The following is a 16,873-nucleotide window of genomic DNA, read 5'->3' as shown; positions in this document are numbered from 1 at the left end:
CCAGGTGCAGTTGGGGTGACTGGGAGAAGTATAACTGAAAGGCTAAAAGTTTTTAAATTCTTCAAGCAGAGATTTCCTGTGAGGTTGGACGTTGAAGTCAGTCCTTTCTTTGGAGCAGGCTGTGACCTCTGATGCGTGTTTATTGGGCCACCAATTCTAGTAGTGGGAGCTAGTGGGAGACCACATAGGGTAGGGCTGGGCAGTTCTGGGCAGCGAGAGTACTAGCGCTCACCCATGGTCCTGGTGTTATCCTTGAGCCCACCTAGATTTAGACACGTACCTTTCTTGTTCTCTAAAAGATTGCCCAGATACCGGGGCACCAGCGGCTCTTTCCTCTGTCCACCCTTCCCGTTTGCTCTATGCCTGTGGCTCTGTGGCCTTGGAACACAGTTCCGCCAACCAGAGCATCAAAGACCTTCTTGGGCTAAGGTCTGTCCCTCTTTGAACCCCTTTCTGTCTGGTATTTTAGGGTGAGTTAGGAGAGGGGCCAAGTTTGCCATGGGAACTAGTGTTTCTGGGCTTTTCTCCTGAGACACCATTGCCCTTTATGGCATACCCCTGTCCAAATTGTTCCTTCTTCCTCTCAAAGTAGCATCTTCTCTCTGACTCACAGAAAATGCTCGGGCACCACCCTCTTCTTCCACAGAGTCCCCTCAGGCTGTTTGAGGGGTCTATAAGGCCCTGGCTCACCAGCGAATGGAAAGTGGGTAGGGCTCCCATCAGTGAGTGGCCTAGGTTCAGTCCTGGTGCCTTGACATCTTCATGGTACAACCAAGGCAAATGACTACCCTATGCCTCTATCTATAAGACGGGGGGTGGGAGCTGTCTAGTCTATGGCCTTATTACAGGGATTAATGCATTCATGTGGATAAAGTGCTCCGTACTTCCTGGTGACAATGACCAGACTCTGACATACCTTCTATGAGATGGTTCCAGGAGAATCAGACAAGGAGGAGGCCACTCTCTCTGAACCCCTAAGATTTGGAGTGTCCTTTTCTTTGATGCCAGCGAAGAAAACCTTCTATGGGCTTCCAAAGAGAGCATCACGTCCTCCCGACCCAGCTGAGAACCTTGTGAGATGACCACAGCGTCTCACTTAGCAGAGGGAGTCAAGGGTTCCGGTTTAAAAGCTGTTAACTGCCAATGATGCCCTGGCTGTGGTGCCCCTGTGCATGCTGTGCACACAGGGAGTCTTCTGAGCTGGCTAGGGATCCATGCATCTGTATTTAGAAAGTACACTAAGATGTGTCCATGTGGTCACGGTACACTGTGAGGGTGGACCCACTGGTGCGTGACGGATCCCCCGATGGGGAGCATGCTTGCTGTTTTGACTCCAGAACCCGTCCCTTTGAAGTTCTTCCCCTGAAGCTAGGTCATGATCGCAGAACACAGGCTGGGTGTGTTTCTGCATAAGGAATATTGTCTGTTCATGGTACTAAATAGAAAACTAAATTTTCTGTAAGGTTTTGTAGCAGGGCCAGGCTATCCTTTGTGCAAGTCAGATTCACAGATACAGGTGACGGGTTTCTCACAAGCTGATGGAGACAGTCATTTGTGAGTTTACTTTAAAGGAACTACTGATAAAATTCTAGGTCTCTTAAAATTGAACTCTAAACATCGCTTTAATATTAGCCAATACTAATATTTCCAACTTGTTTTTGTCTCATAAAATAAAAATAGCTTCTGAAACTCAAGGCGCATGCTTGCTTACCAGCAGAGAGCTTTGGCAACATGCAGGGTGGGAAAACTTCTCTTCTGTGGGCGAATGAGGTGGCCGACACTCCGAACCTAGTTGCACGCTTCATATGACTGTAACTTCTACCTGTTGTTGTGTTCCCACACCAGAGTGCTTCCCCACTGGGTGTTCCTCTTTCACCACCTGAGTGGACAAGTGTGAATTCTGAGTGCCGCCAGAGGGTTCCTGGGAGTACCCACGGCCGCCATCTAGGCTGCAGTAGAGTATGCCCTCGGTGTGAATTCAGTCTGCGTTAAAGGTAGACGCCACCTGCAGGTTCTGTTACTATCCAGCTGTCCTAGATAAACTGCTAAGGAGAGAAGGGAGTGCCATATACACAGGAACTCCTGTTTCTTTGTGGCACATGAGGTGTGCATGCGTGCGTGCATCCTTTGTGTTACTAAAGGCGCTTTCTTCCTCTGGAAATGTCTTTGTTCTGACAGAGGTGCAGTTGAGTCGTGGCGTGAGCGTGAAGTGTGGGCTGTGAGTTCTGTAGAGAGAAAGAATACAGGGTCAAATAAGACTCCTCCCCACACCACTTAAAATTGTGCTGTGGCTTGTGAAGTGACAGCTTTCTACCCTGTCTTTCGAAGGTAGTCTTCTCACGAAGTCTGTTGTTCTCTTTGGGGGTAGAGCGAGCTGAGCGGAGAAAGGGAAGCCCTTAGTCAGCACGGCTTGTATGACACACGCTCTTCTCAGCTTCCTCCTAACTCATTCACACAGTCTCAGCTCAGGGAAGTAAGGGCTATTGTGTCTGAAACCTCCCATCCAGGGGACTCAGAGCCGCGCCTACAGGACTACTCTGTCTGACTCTCAACGCCTGCCGTTTCTCCTAGGTTACTAGGTCCGCCATCTTGCAGAACTCTGTGAACCTGGCAGGGTAACTGCAGGCGTTTGTCACTGCACGATGCTTTTGGACATAGTTGTCTCAGCATAAAGAGGAAGAAATCCCATGTCGCTCACACTTTAGTGTGTAAATGACAGTTGTCTCTCTTTTGTCTTTTCTTTTTTTTTAATTGGGGGAGAAGTGGCGTGCACTGAAATGTATGATGGTGCCTCATGCCCCCTCTTCGTTTGTGGGTTTTTCGTAGCCTTCAGGAGACGTATGAAGCCAAAAGGAACGAGTTCCTGGGTGAGCTGCAGAAGAAGGAGGAGGAGATGAGGCAGATGTTTGTGATGAGAGTGAAGGAGAAAGAGGCGGAACTGAAGGAGGCCGAGAAAGAGGTGAGCCGCCGTCCTCCCCGAGCCTGAAACCAGAGGCAGGCTTTCTCTTAGCACTTTGTAACTAATGGGGCTTTACACTGGTACAGGGTGTGTTCTCCTTCCCCTTCAGGAGCAGCTTCCCCACCAGGCAAGGAATGCCAGCCAGATATTCTCGGCCCCGTTAGCAGATGGCAAACTGAGAGCCATGAAGTTGAGTGATTTTTTTGCAGTCGCCAAGACTAAAGCCAGTTCTTAGGGCTCTAGCCCTGATCATGTGATTTTTTTTTCAGCTCCTGAGTTCCTCAGTTTGTAAGTCTTCAGATGTGAGATTTGGGTTTCAGCCAACTAAGCAGTGGAGGCGCTTTGCATTATTGGTCTTACCCACGCCCCAAGTTCCTGCCCACTGCTTCTGTTCCAGCACATTCCCTGCTATGGCACCCTCTGACTCTACTTGGGTCCCCACCCAGAGAAACCTCACTGTTAATATGAATTTTTGTCATAGCACTTCCCTATGGCTTGGTAGTCTTTGAAATAATGTTTGTATCTTATCTTGTTTTTTGAAGACTAGCGAGGCTTGGGCCTGCAGAGATGGCCCAGTGGGTGAGAGCACTGGCTGCTTTCTCCTGAGGACAGGGCTTCAATCCCCAGCACCCACATGGTGGCTCACAACCGTCTGTGACTCCAGTTCCAGGGTATCCAAAGCTCTTTTCTCGTCTCTGTAGGCACCAGGCATGCAAGTGGTACACAGACATAGATGTAGGCAAAACATACATACACCTAAAAATAAATAAATCTTTTTTGTGAAGCTAGTGAAGCTCAGAGGTCATTCACGTAGCTAAGTGCTTAATTTTGCTGCAGAGAAAGGAAAACTGAGTGATGGGCTAAACTTCAGACTGGCAACCTGCTGTTTTTATTGTTTTGGTTCTGAAGATCAAGACAGAGCCTCACACTTGTGTGGTAGACCTTCTACCACTGGGCTCTGCCCCAGCCTGTGATTTTTCTCAGATGTTAAAAGTTATTCTTATTTAAGCAGTTAGTGTGTGTATAGCTAAAATATATGTGTGTGCATATGTATGAACATTGTGTTCATGAACGCCCCAAAACAAGAATCCACCTTTGTCATAAAAGTGACTTTGTTATTAAGCCTCTGGTTAATTTTTACCCTTTTCGTGCTTTTTTTCTTTTAAAAAGAAAAACCACCATTATCTAAAATTGTGTGTGTGAGGGGTGGGTCTGAAGACAACTTGAAGGAATTGGTTTTCTCCTACCATGTAGGTTCCAGAGATCAAACTCAGGGCTGGCTTGGCAGCAAGCACCTTTACCCACTAAGTCACCTTGCTGGCCATCTTTATGGTCTCACAGATAACGTACTTTATTTTTGAGTATGGCAGTATATGCTGTTAGTCCCGGCACTCAGGAGGCAGAGGCAGAGAGATCTCTGTGAGTTTGAGGCTAGCCTGGTCTCCATAGTAAGTTCCGTGATCACCAGGGCTACACAGAGAGACTTTGTCTCAAAATACCAAAAATAAGAAGAAGAAATGAAACAAGTACTTTATTATCATAGAGAGTGCCTAAGAGGTGCTTAGCCCCAAGGAGCTCAAATGGCAGATGCTCAGGGCTCAGTGGCCTGCCTTGCTCCTCCATAAGCCACCCAGATCCTTCCTCTTGTCTTGGTCCCTCTTCTGTCACTGTGAAGAGACACCATGACCCCAGCAACTCTTACGTAAGAAAGCATTTAATTGGGCCTGGCGTGCAATTTCAGAGGTTTAGTCCACTATCATCATAGTGGGAAGCCTGGCAGCGTGCAGGCAGACGTGGTTCTAGTGAAGTAGCTGAGAGTTCGAGATCAGAGTCTGCAGGAAGAGAGAGCTGCAGGGACTCGAAGCCCCCTCCCCAATTCCCTCAACGAGGCCACACCTCCTAATCCTTTCCAAATAGTGCCCCTCCTTAATGACTAAGCATTCAAACATCTGAGCCTATGGGGGGTGCATTTTTATCCAAACCGCCATTGAGTAAGTGCAACCATTGACAGCACCCTGATTTTGCACGTACCCACACAGCCTGTGCCACCCATTGACGGCACCCTGATTTTGCACGTACCCACACAGCCTGTGCCACCCAGGCTTCTGTTCCTTTCGCCGAGCCCATTTCCCTTTCTCCCTCTCAGCTTCACGAGAAGTTTGACCTCCTGAAGCGGACACACCAAGAGGAGAAGAAAAAGGTGGAAGACAAGAAGAAGGAGCTTGAGGAGGAGGTGAGCAACTTCCAGAAGAAGAAGGCGGCGGCTCAGCTTCTGCAGTCCCAGGCCCAACAGTCTGGGGCCCAGCAAACCAAGAAGGACAAGGATAAGAAAAAGTAAGCAGGTGTCGCCCGCCTCCTGGGGACCGCTAACAATCTCTTCCTCTTGCATGTCCACCTTTCCTACTTACAGACTGGAAACCGGTCTGTGGCCAGAAAAATAAAAGCAAGTATTTTTCTCTAAGGTGCAGGGAAGATGACAGGTTTTTAGAGGGTGCAAGGGATTAACTTATACACATCACTGTGGTGATCGCGCAGTCAGGACTGGAGTAGCCTGTCAACTCTTGTAGCTGCTTCAGTGCCAACTCTAGGAGACCCCGCTGGAGGCATTGTCATGACTCTTGGTAAGGGAGCAGTCTAAAACTCACGGCTGCTCACGTGGTTCCCTGCTCTGTTAGACAGGATGGGGAACCGGCTCCTGGATGCTATTCCCAAGTGCAGCTAGTGGACACTGTTTATTGTTTTTTTGTTTTTTTCCTCCTAAATTCAACAAGCTGGATGACTATTTTATTGTGTAACTTAACCAAAATGCCCACCCATTTAGGAGAGCCCTAGCAAGCCTCATGCTACCCCTGAACCCCACACAGGAGCAATTACAACACAGTTTTGATTTCAAGTACCAAAGGGCCAGTTGCTGCTCTTGTGTGGTCACTTCTGGTGGCACCCCAGAAGCAGCTGTCAGAAACCAGCGAAGAGGTGCACTTCCTTGGACTTCTGTGATTTAAAGCTGTCCATTGAGTCACCTTAAAGAGCACAGGGGGCGGTGTTGTGACAGTAGCTGTGGGTTTGACAAGTATGGTGCTACGGAAGGACCACTTTTCCACGGCCCCATTACCAGCCCTGGGATGCCACGCTCCTCTTTAGAACCTGCTAGGCTAATGTGGCCGTCCAGGCAACCCTGGAGCCCGCTTCGGGGTTCTCATTCTTCATCCTTAGATGCTAAGGTGCTGGGAGAAAAGCAGCCACCGAGTAACAGCACAAACGGTGATGCTGGTGCGAGCAAAGGCTTCCTTCTTTGAAAAATGTAGCACTTAGGACTGAGTCTGCACAGTCCTGATCGAGAGACGGGCAAAGCAGCCCAGTTCTGTCGCCGCTTAGTCCTGGTTTGTGCACAGCAGGCTTACCCCTGAGGACCTGTGGTGTGCCTGTAGCCTTTCCAGCACTGTGGTGACATACTGGAAGGCTAGTAAGTCATGCTCTACACACATTGCTTTTGCAAGCTCTGAGGCAGTAGGAAGTGTTCCAGCGAACAAAGGAGCGGGGGAAGCCGCTCAAAGCAATAACAGGAGTAGTCCGCGTAGATAACGTACGATTTTAATTGGGGTTGGTATAGATCCAACTCATCAAAGGGGTTCAGCAGCCCAAACTGTGGGCCAAATCAGAGAAACCCTGCCTTGATAATCTAGTTCAATACAACGCTTTGTTGCTGTGTGTTGGAAAAGCTACTAATACTGATAGTGGCATCCTTACACAGTGAGTGGCATCCCCAGCTAGCAAGCCAGAGGCAAAGCCTTTATCTGGGAAAAACTACAGGTGTGCGGGGCGGGATGCTCACTCAGAGCTTAGGAAGCCCAAGGATATGCTTTCTTATCCTGAAGCATTAAAGGGGCAGAGGTACAAGTTTTAAACTAGAAATGTTTATTATAACAGACCAGCAGTGTTAAAGAGGATATTTCACGTATCCTAGATGTGCCTTTTAGCAATAAAAGTTCCAAGAACTGATGATTGCCGTACCTCCATCTAGAAATGGACATTTTGGGCTCTGGACCATGCTGGCTTCTTTTCCTTCCCGCCGAAGGCTTTACCAATGTATAATGCTTTTAAAGTTTATACGATACCTGTGTTAAAATCTATTTTAGCTTTATTTATATATTCTCATTTATTATCGATGGTTTTAGACTCGGTTCACAATAACCACCAGGCTCAGTGCCTGGCAGTGGGCTGTATTTTTGTGTCACTTCTTGGTTCTTACCCTTTCCCATACCCCCGCCTATATAAGGAAAGCAAAGGCTAGCTGGAGGTCTGAATTCAAAATCCCCCGGTATTGTTGGTGACAGTGGAAGGTTTTGGCTAGAGAGGACCGCAGAGAGACAGTCACTGGGGTAACCAGAGCAGCGCTTTGAGCTGGAAGAGAAAGGTTCTTCCTCCTGGCCATCCGTGCAGCCGGTGCCTCTTAGGAGCTGGCTGTGCTGAGCAGAAAGCTTCAGAAGGGTGCTGCTCCCCCATCCGCTGTGCGCCCACTGTCAGTCTTAATTCACTTTCTAATAATTTTAAACTCTTTAATATTTTTTTTCTATTCTAACAACACACTCCCTTTTTAAGCTTAGGTCAGTAGATGGCGTGAGAGTATAAAGTGTTTCCTAAGATTACAAAGTAGAACTGACCCTGGCCCTGCCTTAGTGGGACCCCACCTTCTGCCATCTTTGGCCACCAAGCCACTTTCCTCATTCGGGGCTGCACTGCTGTGCTGGACTGCCAGAGGGGACAGTGTCCCCCTCGCTCTCCTGAAAATGGTTTACACGGTTGCCAGGAGGCTTTCGCTGGTTGAGATGCATCTGACCCCCAAGAAAACTGAGTGTCTTCATTTTAAACTGGCTGCACTGACTGCACTTTCCACAGCCGCCTCTGCATTTTTTTTCTTTTAAATTGATTTGGGTTTTTGCTAAGTAATAAAGTTGCATGTTTGGAGATGCCTACAATTAGCCTTGCAGATCCCAGGTTTGGTATTGCTTTGGTCATAAGAGGGGGGAAAAGCTCCTGGCCTTGCTGTAGCTGTGACCGTGTTCCTTTCCAGCTCTGCTCAGCTAGACCAGGAGCATGTCCTCCTTCCACTGTATTCCAGTTCACAAGCTACCTTAGGCCTCTTCTCCAGGTCACCTGACGGAGACACCTATTGTCTGTTTATTCTCTGACTCCTCCCTCAGCCCAGAAGTGGAAGATGAAGTTTCTTTTCAGTCCTAGTGTGATCTCCACTCCTCACAGACAGTGGTTTTGTGTTATTTGAGAAAACAAACCAAGCAGTTGGTCCTTCCACTGGGCTGTGCCTTGGTTTCAGGAAGTCACCCCTGGAGAGAAATTCCATGCAAAAGGGACTGAGCATGTGCTCTCTATTCGGTGTTCAAGGTTTGCTTTGCTTTTCCAGCCGAATAGCCTACTCGAGTTTTTTGCCTTTTAATTTCTGTCCGTCCCATAATCATTGCATGAGCATTCGCTGTCGAAGAATGCTGGTGCTGGCGCTCCTAATTTTCTTTTCGTTTGATTTGTTATCATCTCTAACTTTTTTGTTTTGTTTTTTTTTTTAACTTGCAGTGCAAGCTTCACATAAAGCCGGGCGAGCCAAGGACACTCCCGCATTCACCTGCTTTGGCAGTAATAGCGCATCTCTGTCGTCTGTGCCCTGTTTGATTTTGTGTTGCACCCTTCCCCCCACACCAGTAACCCTTAGTTCATTTTTGCTGAATGTTGTCGGGTGATAGAAAACCGTAGAACACGGGGGTAACAGCAAATGCTCGTGCGACTGGAAAGTCGATGATTTGCCTCGTATGCCTGTTCCAAGTGGCCGCAGGAAGCATGTCTGTCACTTTGGACCAAGGAAAGTGGGGTAGAATACTACCTTTATGTTTGACGTGAGAACTCACCGCCTCAGCAGCTGAACTAAAACCCCGAGTAGCCATGACAGCAACTTACATTTTCTTGATGATTCACCTTATGCTTGCGCAGCCCCTGAATTCATTGCTCTTCACACTTGCCGCAAGCCCAGCGTGGGCCGGAAAGTGGGCAGAATGCTGAGTGGTGTCATAGACAGCTTTCGGCTTGTCTGACTCTTTCATTGAATCGCTTGGTTATTTGGCGCGAGCTTGTGGTCTGCTCAGACCCTCTTAGGGATGGAGTCCACATCTGAATGCCCATTCTAAAGCCTGGCCGAGCTACTGTGCACTGGTGTTAGGAACATGGCTATGGACACCTCCGCCAGGGAGACCCCGATGCTTTCACAGGCCCAGATCCCAAAGAGCAGCTCATTAAGTATTGCTTAGCTAAAGAGCCTTCCACTGAGGACACTGGGTCCCCACTTACAATGAGGGGTATACCCCATCCCCTCCTCCAGCCCCTCCCCACACACCTGCATCCGCTGTAAGCAGGCTGGCTACTTCTAATAGAAATTTTCATAAACAGCAATGAAAAAAAAAACTGCCATAAAAACTTCAGATAGAAAGGTTCCTATCCAATGCATTCCCCGGAGCACAAATCGGAAAGGATGCCCTCGGTTTAAGGCAGGATGGGACTGAGCACAATGCACCGTTACTCAACATAGAGAATGAGGGGACTGAAATCAGCTTCAGCTCCTTACTCATGTTGAGACCCAGTTGTCTCGAAGGAATTTTCCATACTTGTCCCCTCACTGTGCCTGGTTCTGCCTGCTCTGTCTCTTGGGGTCATCAGTCACTCTGCCTCCCCCTGGGGCAGCGCTAACTCTTGTGCCAGGACACGCCCCATCTGCCTGCTGTGTGAGAGGGGAGAAGGGCACATTCTCTCTCCTGTCTTCCTCTTGTCTTCTGCTTGGCTGCCCCATCCTAACACGATCCTTTGGCTTTTCCTGCTCTCCTGACGTTTCTCATGAACCCAGTCCTTTGCTTCCACATTTCCCCTCTGACATCAGCAGTTCCATGCCAGTCGGGTAAAACACGCTGCATCTCCCGCCGTGACACACTGATAAAAAGAGAATTGTCCAGCCAGCCCGTCTGGTCCCAGCCACGTTTTTATGTTCTTCCTTTCTTCCTTTCCCAGTCATAAGAAAGAGGTGGATTTTCATAAGCTGATTTAGGCTTCTTTAGGCAAAGTAAGGAAATTGGCTTCACTGGGGTACAGACCAGGCTGGGACAGAAGCCACACAGCAGCCGCTGCCACCGTCTTCACTGATTGAGGCGCTCCTAGACAGACCCTGGCTTTGCTTCCATCTCTCTAGCTGGCTGTGGAGCAGCAGGCACTAATGGCATGCTCACTAACCGTGGCTGCATTTGCTTCTTCTCTGTCCACCACACAAGAGCTTGAGTATTCGTGTTGTATGCTTGCTCCAGCCACTGCTTGTGTGAGCCATTTTTTTGTGCCTTGTAATAGAAAATGACCCTTTGCATTTGATTGCTCACATCCCTAAAAGCTTTTTAAGATAAGCTCAGAAAAAAAAATTTCAAAAACCATCCAGTTGACTTTTTGATGCCAAGATTATTAATTGGATTTCTTTCTCCTATTTTTGGCATTTAATTTTTTCACAGTAAAATAAAACCTATGGAGAGTCAGGGAATAAAAAACTAAGAGAATCCTAAAAAATTTAAGAACATATTGCTTCTGAAGCTGTCTCCTCCCACTGCTCCCGAGCCTCCTGTAGTCTGTTACTGCTGCTCTTTCTTTCCGTATCTGCCTTTCTTCACAGTAGTCCCTGGCTCTGCACGGAATAAACGATACTCTCAAATCTAGTTGGATATGCTTTCGCCTTTGCATGTAAGTACAGGACTAAGACTCGGAGGTCTTTTTCTTTCAGATGAGGGAAAAACAATTGGGACAGATGAGTTTTTCTTTTGGAAGGGGTCCTGAAGGTACAGTCTGAGTAATCTTTTGGGTTTTTTCCCCTTAAATGAAAACATCTCTACCGGCCACATTTATATTTTGCTCCCTCCACAGTTTTTGCTCCCTCTTGATCTCAGTGGAAGTAGGCAGGGTGGTGGTTACTGACTGCAGCCATCGTTCTGCAAAGCATCATGTAGTTGGCCTTGGATTCTGACAACGGGAGAAGGAAACTCCTGCCAACCACTGAACCACTGGATAAAAGTTAAAAAAGCAATGTCTCTGCGGCCTTTCTATACCCTTACGGTTTGGATCTTAGCCTAATGGTCCCTCCTATGTGCTAACTGCACAGTGGCCGCTCATTTTTATTTTTTTATTTTTTTGTCAGACAGACAGCTTTGGCTGGCCTCTCTCTGAGCAGCTTTTGCTCCTTTCTGAGAATCTGTGCTCCCTGCAGCTGTGCTCCCTGCAGCTGTGCTCCCTGTAACTGTCTTCCGTGCTGCAGGGTATGACGGAATGGCCAGCAGGAGAACTCAGTGGCAGGTCAGGACCATTTCCCGGCATGGGCTCTGTATTAATTGGTCTCAAAGGGCATCATCTCTCAGCTAGGGGAGCCATTCCACTTGATTCTGGGCACGGGTTTCTCGTTTTCCTCCTTCTCTATCACCAGCAGCAGCTCTTGTCTCCTCTTCACCCTCCGATGGGCGGACTTGGCTGTCTCACTTTCCTAACACCCCCACACCCTAAGTGTTCCACCGAGCCTGTGTTCAGCCCCTCCCCCCAGATCATGCTGTCTCTGTGTGGTCCTACCAGAACTGTCCATTTGAATCCCTTGCCTTTGCCATTCACAAGGGTCTGGACTTGTCAGGTGTCTGTTTTCAAAAGTCCTTGTTCCACTGACAGGACGTTTATTATGGAGTTGTTACCTGAATTATGACCTATAGAGTCTAGTTTGTATGTAGGTGTGAAGGGAATTTTTGAAAATAAATTGAAAATTAAGCTGTGAACAGCATTAGAACTTTTGTCTATTTCTTGATTTTAAAATATGCTGATATGCCTTAAACTGTAGTTGTAGAATTGTCGTTTTTGCTGTTTGAAGATAACCAATGTTTTCTAAACTGTTGTGTATTCTTTCAGTGTTAATGCAGAATTGTCATGTATGTAAGCTGCATGTTAGACACGTGTCTTTTTTTAAGAACTAAAATAATTGTATTGATGTGAAGCGTTATCGTTCCTGCAAGTATGAAAGTGCTGGCTCAGCAGCCCGCTGAGTAACTCCAGTGTCTGTGAACGTGGTGTGCTGACAGGTGACCTATGCATTTATCACTAGTGCCAAGACTTAAAGCGGGGAAATATATTTTTACCCAACCGTTGTTCTGTGTGCCCGTTTGTGAGTTATTTTCAGTCCCTGCCTGACATGCCTATGTACACACACGTGATTGTTACATCACATAAAGAAATGGGGATGGACCGTCTCCTGCTTCCTTGCCTTGTGTGGTGCACTTCAGTGCTGCTGTCTGGTTGGCCAGCTTCTCCCATACACTTGCCCTGTGGCGTCCTCACCCCACACTCGTCTTCCTGTCCCTGCCTGTAGTGCATCCATGACCTACAGTGTCCAGCAGAGGCACCCTCCCCTCCCTTGGTCCAGTGTCCATACTACCACCACTCCTCCCAGCCCTGCTTAGTGTCACTGACCCTTCAATTGACACACTGCCGCCTTCACAGCTAGTTGTAAAGAAGCGCTTTTTTTTTTTTTTTTGGCTTTAAGAATCAATTTGAATCTGAACCTTTCTCTTTTCTCTCTGTAGCTTCTTCTTTATGTAGCCATCCCGTTGCCAAGCCCTACTCTCTCTTAATGGACAGCATTAGAAGAGCAGGAGCTGCCTGCTCATACGAGTTTGGGAAGAGTTACCTCATTTCCGCCATCGCCTCCTGTCCTTTAAAGTCTGGGTCAATTATTGCACCGCTGTTTGTATTTGTCAATGTCTGTTTACAAACCACCACCCTCAGTGGCTACCGAAGTGACTTCAACTACCAAAAATAGTGACAATAATATTAATTAAAAGAGTGAAATAGAGAACTTGGGCCCTGACTCCAGGACTCGGGCTGGAATCCTCTTGCTTAGCTGCCATTTTCTTGAACTTTCTGATCTAAGACCTTATGGACCGAAGAGAGCATGTAACCCACTTGAGGTGGTCAACACCTGTGGAGCACTCTTAGCTCATGGTACTCCCACCTCTATCCCATGGGCAACTCTCACCAGCCCCTCAGGATCCTCAGCCATCAGCAGGTCATAAGAGCGGGACAACCCTTGCCTTCTTCTGTTAGTTTTGTGGGTTGTTTCAGTTTGGGATTAAAAAATATTTGCTATTGCATGTGCAGAGGTGGCTGCAGTTTTTCCTCTGGAACGTCCTATTGATACGGTGTTTTTACTTTTCAGCTGACCATCTGCCTCTTGAGAGAAAGAAGTGGGCATCTTCCTTTAAGTTCAGCAGCCGTTTTTATTTGACTCTGTTACCTGCACCCCTTATATAAACTGTCTGGAGAGGGAGTTCTGTTTGTTTTGGGGGTGGGGATTCCAACTAGCCAGTCCTGCTTTATGTATTTGTTATTCAAACTTAGTTTTGGTATCAAAAATTATGCCAGTCTTAAGCTCACTTCAAGGGGAAGTACTATTAATTTTAAGGCTCAAAATTCTGTTTAATATGTTCTTATCTTAGATGCAATTTGAATATGCCCCTTTTTGTTACTAGAGTTTTGATCTACAAGTCTTAATTACATTTGAATTGTGCCAGTGTTGGGTAAATGACTTTTCTGCCTCTGAGGCTCAATTTATATTTAAAGATATCTTAAAATAACTTCTGGCCCGTCCCTGCCTTTCTGTTCTTACCTCCTGTCCATGGTTTTTGTTTTTTTTTTAAATCATGAATAATGCATATATCCCTTCACCCACGAACTTCATCGGTAACAATGGTTCAATTCCTGTCTTCTCAGAGGGATTCACATGGCTTTTCTCCTATACTATCTGCTAGGAATCAAAGCATTTGCACCAGATTACTTAAAGCCCGCCCACATCCAGAAACACTTGTGCCAGTTGAGTGAGCTCGTGATTTCCAGGGCAGACCTGTCTGTCAGGCTCAAGGCTAGGACACTTAGTCACCTCTCAGACAGAAGTCAAGGCCTATCTAGTGTCAAGAAAGTTACCTTCCAAATTCACTACTTGCTATAGCTTTGCTTTTTTGCATCTTAAAATATTTTCATCTCCTATATAGGAGGTAGCTCATGGCACTAGTGTGAGTTACATTTGGTCAGAATCCTTTGGAGTGGTCCCCTCCGTAAGAAAGGTACAGTGCTTCTGTGGGTCACTGAAGACAGCAGTCCTTATCATTCTGATGGCTGGAAAGCAACTGGATGCATTTGTTGGCAAGCAGCTTGCATTCCTAGAAAGTGTTCCTAACTGTAAGTAAAGTCAGTTCCACTGGAGCTAGCAAGAGACCCAAATGTGCCTTCACGGTGTACAGTGGCAGAAATTCAGTGCTGCAGGTACCAACTTTGATGCCAGACTATTGCTGTTAAACGTGAGGTCATGCTGAAACCACTAAGTATAATTCACTTAATTCTTAACTTCTTTCAATCATTTAATATCAATTTTATACTATATCATTTGTTTTGAAAAGCATTCTGTTTCAGATCATAGTGTGAGCAATGTTTAAAAATCAAGTCTGAAAGCGGAGTTCTGCCTAAGAAGACTGTCTAGTTTCACTTCTTTCCCCTTCATTCATCCTCCTGGGACCAGGGAGTTTGAAGCAGGCTAGCTTCTTCAGTGACCATGTTGACTCTGGTTGTGGAACTCCTTATGACCTGCCTCCTAAGCATTTTGCTTCAGATGGCTCCTTTTCTCTTATGTTGGCAAAACTGGTGGGTCCTCAGGTCCTCCTGTGAAATTATGCTGAGGACAATCACCAGCAATAATAAACATGCTAGCTTATCCTAATCTAGATTGTGGGGAAGAAAAAGAGAACCAAGCCACTAGAACCTGTTTCTGATGGCAACAGCCTTTTTATTTTTCACTCGAACTTCAAAAAATATTACTTAATTTCAAATATTTGCTTATCCAGGTATATAAAGTCTAGGTGTTCTGCTTGAGACCAGCACAGTACATTATGAAAGAGAATTATGTCCTGAATTAGTGTCTGCTGAGCTGGGGCAATTAGAAAAATAAAGGCACACATCTCAGTATGCTTGACCAAACATCCAGACATTTCAGCATCGATGGCACCCATTATACAGAACTTTTAGTTGTTTTTGTTCACCACTGAGAGACTACAGGACAATCACTTCTGTTTAAGAAATACAACTGTGCCCATATTTAATGACCTACACAAAGCCTTTTGCTTTGCAAATACTATCTTTCTCCCATGGAGATCAACAGGGTACTGTGGCTCCTTCAAAGATCCTTGTGCTTGAATGTTTATAGTGACACCTAGTCCTTTATGTCTGCTACCATCTAGCTTTCAGATCAGTCACTAGCAAGCAACTACCGTACTCAGACTAGTGAAAGGAATCAATGTGTTCATTTGAGCTAACTGCCCATTCCCTCCCGATTCAGCCTCACTATTCCCAACCTGCAGATGTCTGCAGAACATCACGAGAGATGCAGAAATTCCATGCCTGCCTCATTGTTGGTGGTTCCTTTCAGTCCTCTGTGGAAACAAAACTCTGGCTGCCAAATGAGTGGAGCAGAGACTGTTACCATGAGCTTGACCTTTTCCCTCAAAGCACAACTTAGTGTGTTTGAAGAATGGAGTAACATAACATAAAAAGCTGGGCTCAGCATGTTTTCTCTGTGAGATTCGGGTGACAGCTCTCCTTCCTAGCTGTATCTATTCCTTTCCCCTGAATACTGTATTCTGTACCATGTACCCAGCCCACATCAGGAGCTAAGGATGTAGCCACATCTTTTCTTTACTTATCCTTCAGTGTACCTCCTAAGCACAGCAAGGGTTTGGAGCAGAAGGAAAGGGGTGCCATGTCTCTTGCTCATTCATCAGTACAAATCTTATTCTGAAAAGCAATAGGGCTCCATCCTCCCACAAGCACATTTCGTGGCTGTTTGCTAACACTGGTTTTCATTCTGTAGTGTCCTACTCTTAAACTGTTTCCACTAAACGAGCAGCAAGTTCGCTGCACATAGAGGTGTTCTTTTTCCTTCTTAGCTACATGTAACACAATAAGCTTAAAATAGTTCTGGCATTTGATAGACTATGAAGGTTATACCGAGTCAAGAGTTCTTTTTATTCTCAACCCAGAACTTTGACAGCAGGTAAGACATTCTTGGTTACTTGTTAATGCCTATTTTTTTTTTCCAAGAGTAACAGAGCGGGCCCAAGCAGTTTATCTCTGTCTTACGTCTGCATCTTATACATCGGTGTATCCAAAAACAAATCAATCACGAATAGAAAACTTTAATTCCTTAATGACAACTGTCCTAAATGTATGAACTTCATCTCTTATGTCCTAATGATCGGTTAAATTCAACTCAAACCAAAAGCAGCAAGACCCTGGGCTCTGGATGCCTTCACACTCTATTTCTAATGTTCTTTGTGGAACTACACACAACTTATTCATCAGGGCACTTGATGTATACTAGTGGTTCTGAGTTATTTGCTTGAGACTTGGTATGTATGTAACAAGCCCACACCTATATTATACCTTAAGCCATGTACAACTGCAACCACAAAAGCCAATGAGATGGCAGACCCGAGCCCTAGCTTGGGACCCCAATGATGGAAGGAGAAAACCAAGTGCTTCCAGTTGTCTTCTGACCTCTATCCATACACACACCACAGTAAACACACACCCCGAAATGGACTAAATTATAACCACAAAACACTGGGATGTATCAGGAGGGACTTAGTAACCAGGTGATTGAGCATTTATCTGCCTAATAGTACCATAGTCAATCCAAACAATTCAGTTTCTCACCAAGTTAAAAATGACTTACTCTTTTCCTGAGAGCACCGTCTAGTGGGCAGAACTCAAATCATTATTTAATAATGGGTATAGGAGACCTCATTA

At 46.2% G+C, this 16,873-nt stretch overlaps 1 protein-coding gene across 8 annotated transcripts in view; it reads left to right on the top strand.

Moving 5' to 3' along the window:
- Septin11 (septin 11) overlaps positions 1-13,653 on the top strand; it is an 83,706-nt gene extending 70,053 nt beyond the window's left edge. Inside the window, exons 8-11 of one of the 8 annotated variants that reach the window (XR_015738532.1) lie at positions 2,827-2,959; positions 5,106-5,293; positions 8,546-10,732; positions 13,236-13,653. Coding sequence is in view for 6 of the 8 variants with exons in the window: in XM_087908857.1 (XP_087764983.1) it covers positions 2,827-2,959; positions 5,106-5,293; positions 10,668-10,689 (343 nt within the window). In the remaining 2 variants the exon portion in view is untranslated. Of the gene's footprint in view, positions 1-2,826; positions 2,960-5,105; positions 5,294-8,545; positions 12,169-12,603; positions 13,177-13,235 lie in introns of those variants that run through there. The other 7 variants (XR_015738533.1, XM_087908857.1, XM_087908858.1 and 4 more) reach the window with 7 other exon arrangements.
- Positions 13,654-16,873: the final 3,220 nt, after the last annotated feature.

This window comes from Myodes glareolus, chromosome 8 (assembly GCF_982192425.1).
Source record: "Myodes glareolus chromosome 8, mMyoGla1.1, whole genome shotgun sequence".
NCBI classification, from domain to species: Eukaryota; Metazoa; Chordata; class Mammalia; order Rodentia; family Cricetidae; genus Myodes; species Myodes glareolus.
The sequence above is the reverse complement of the archived record's forward strand: the minus strand, read 5'-3'. Positions and strand labels throughout refer to the sequence as shown.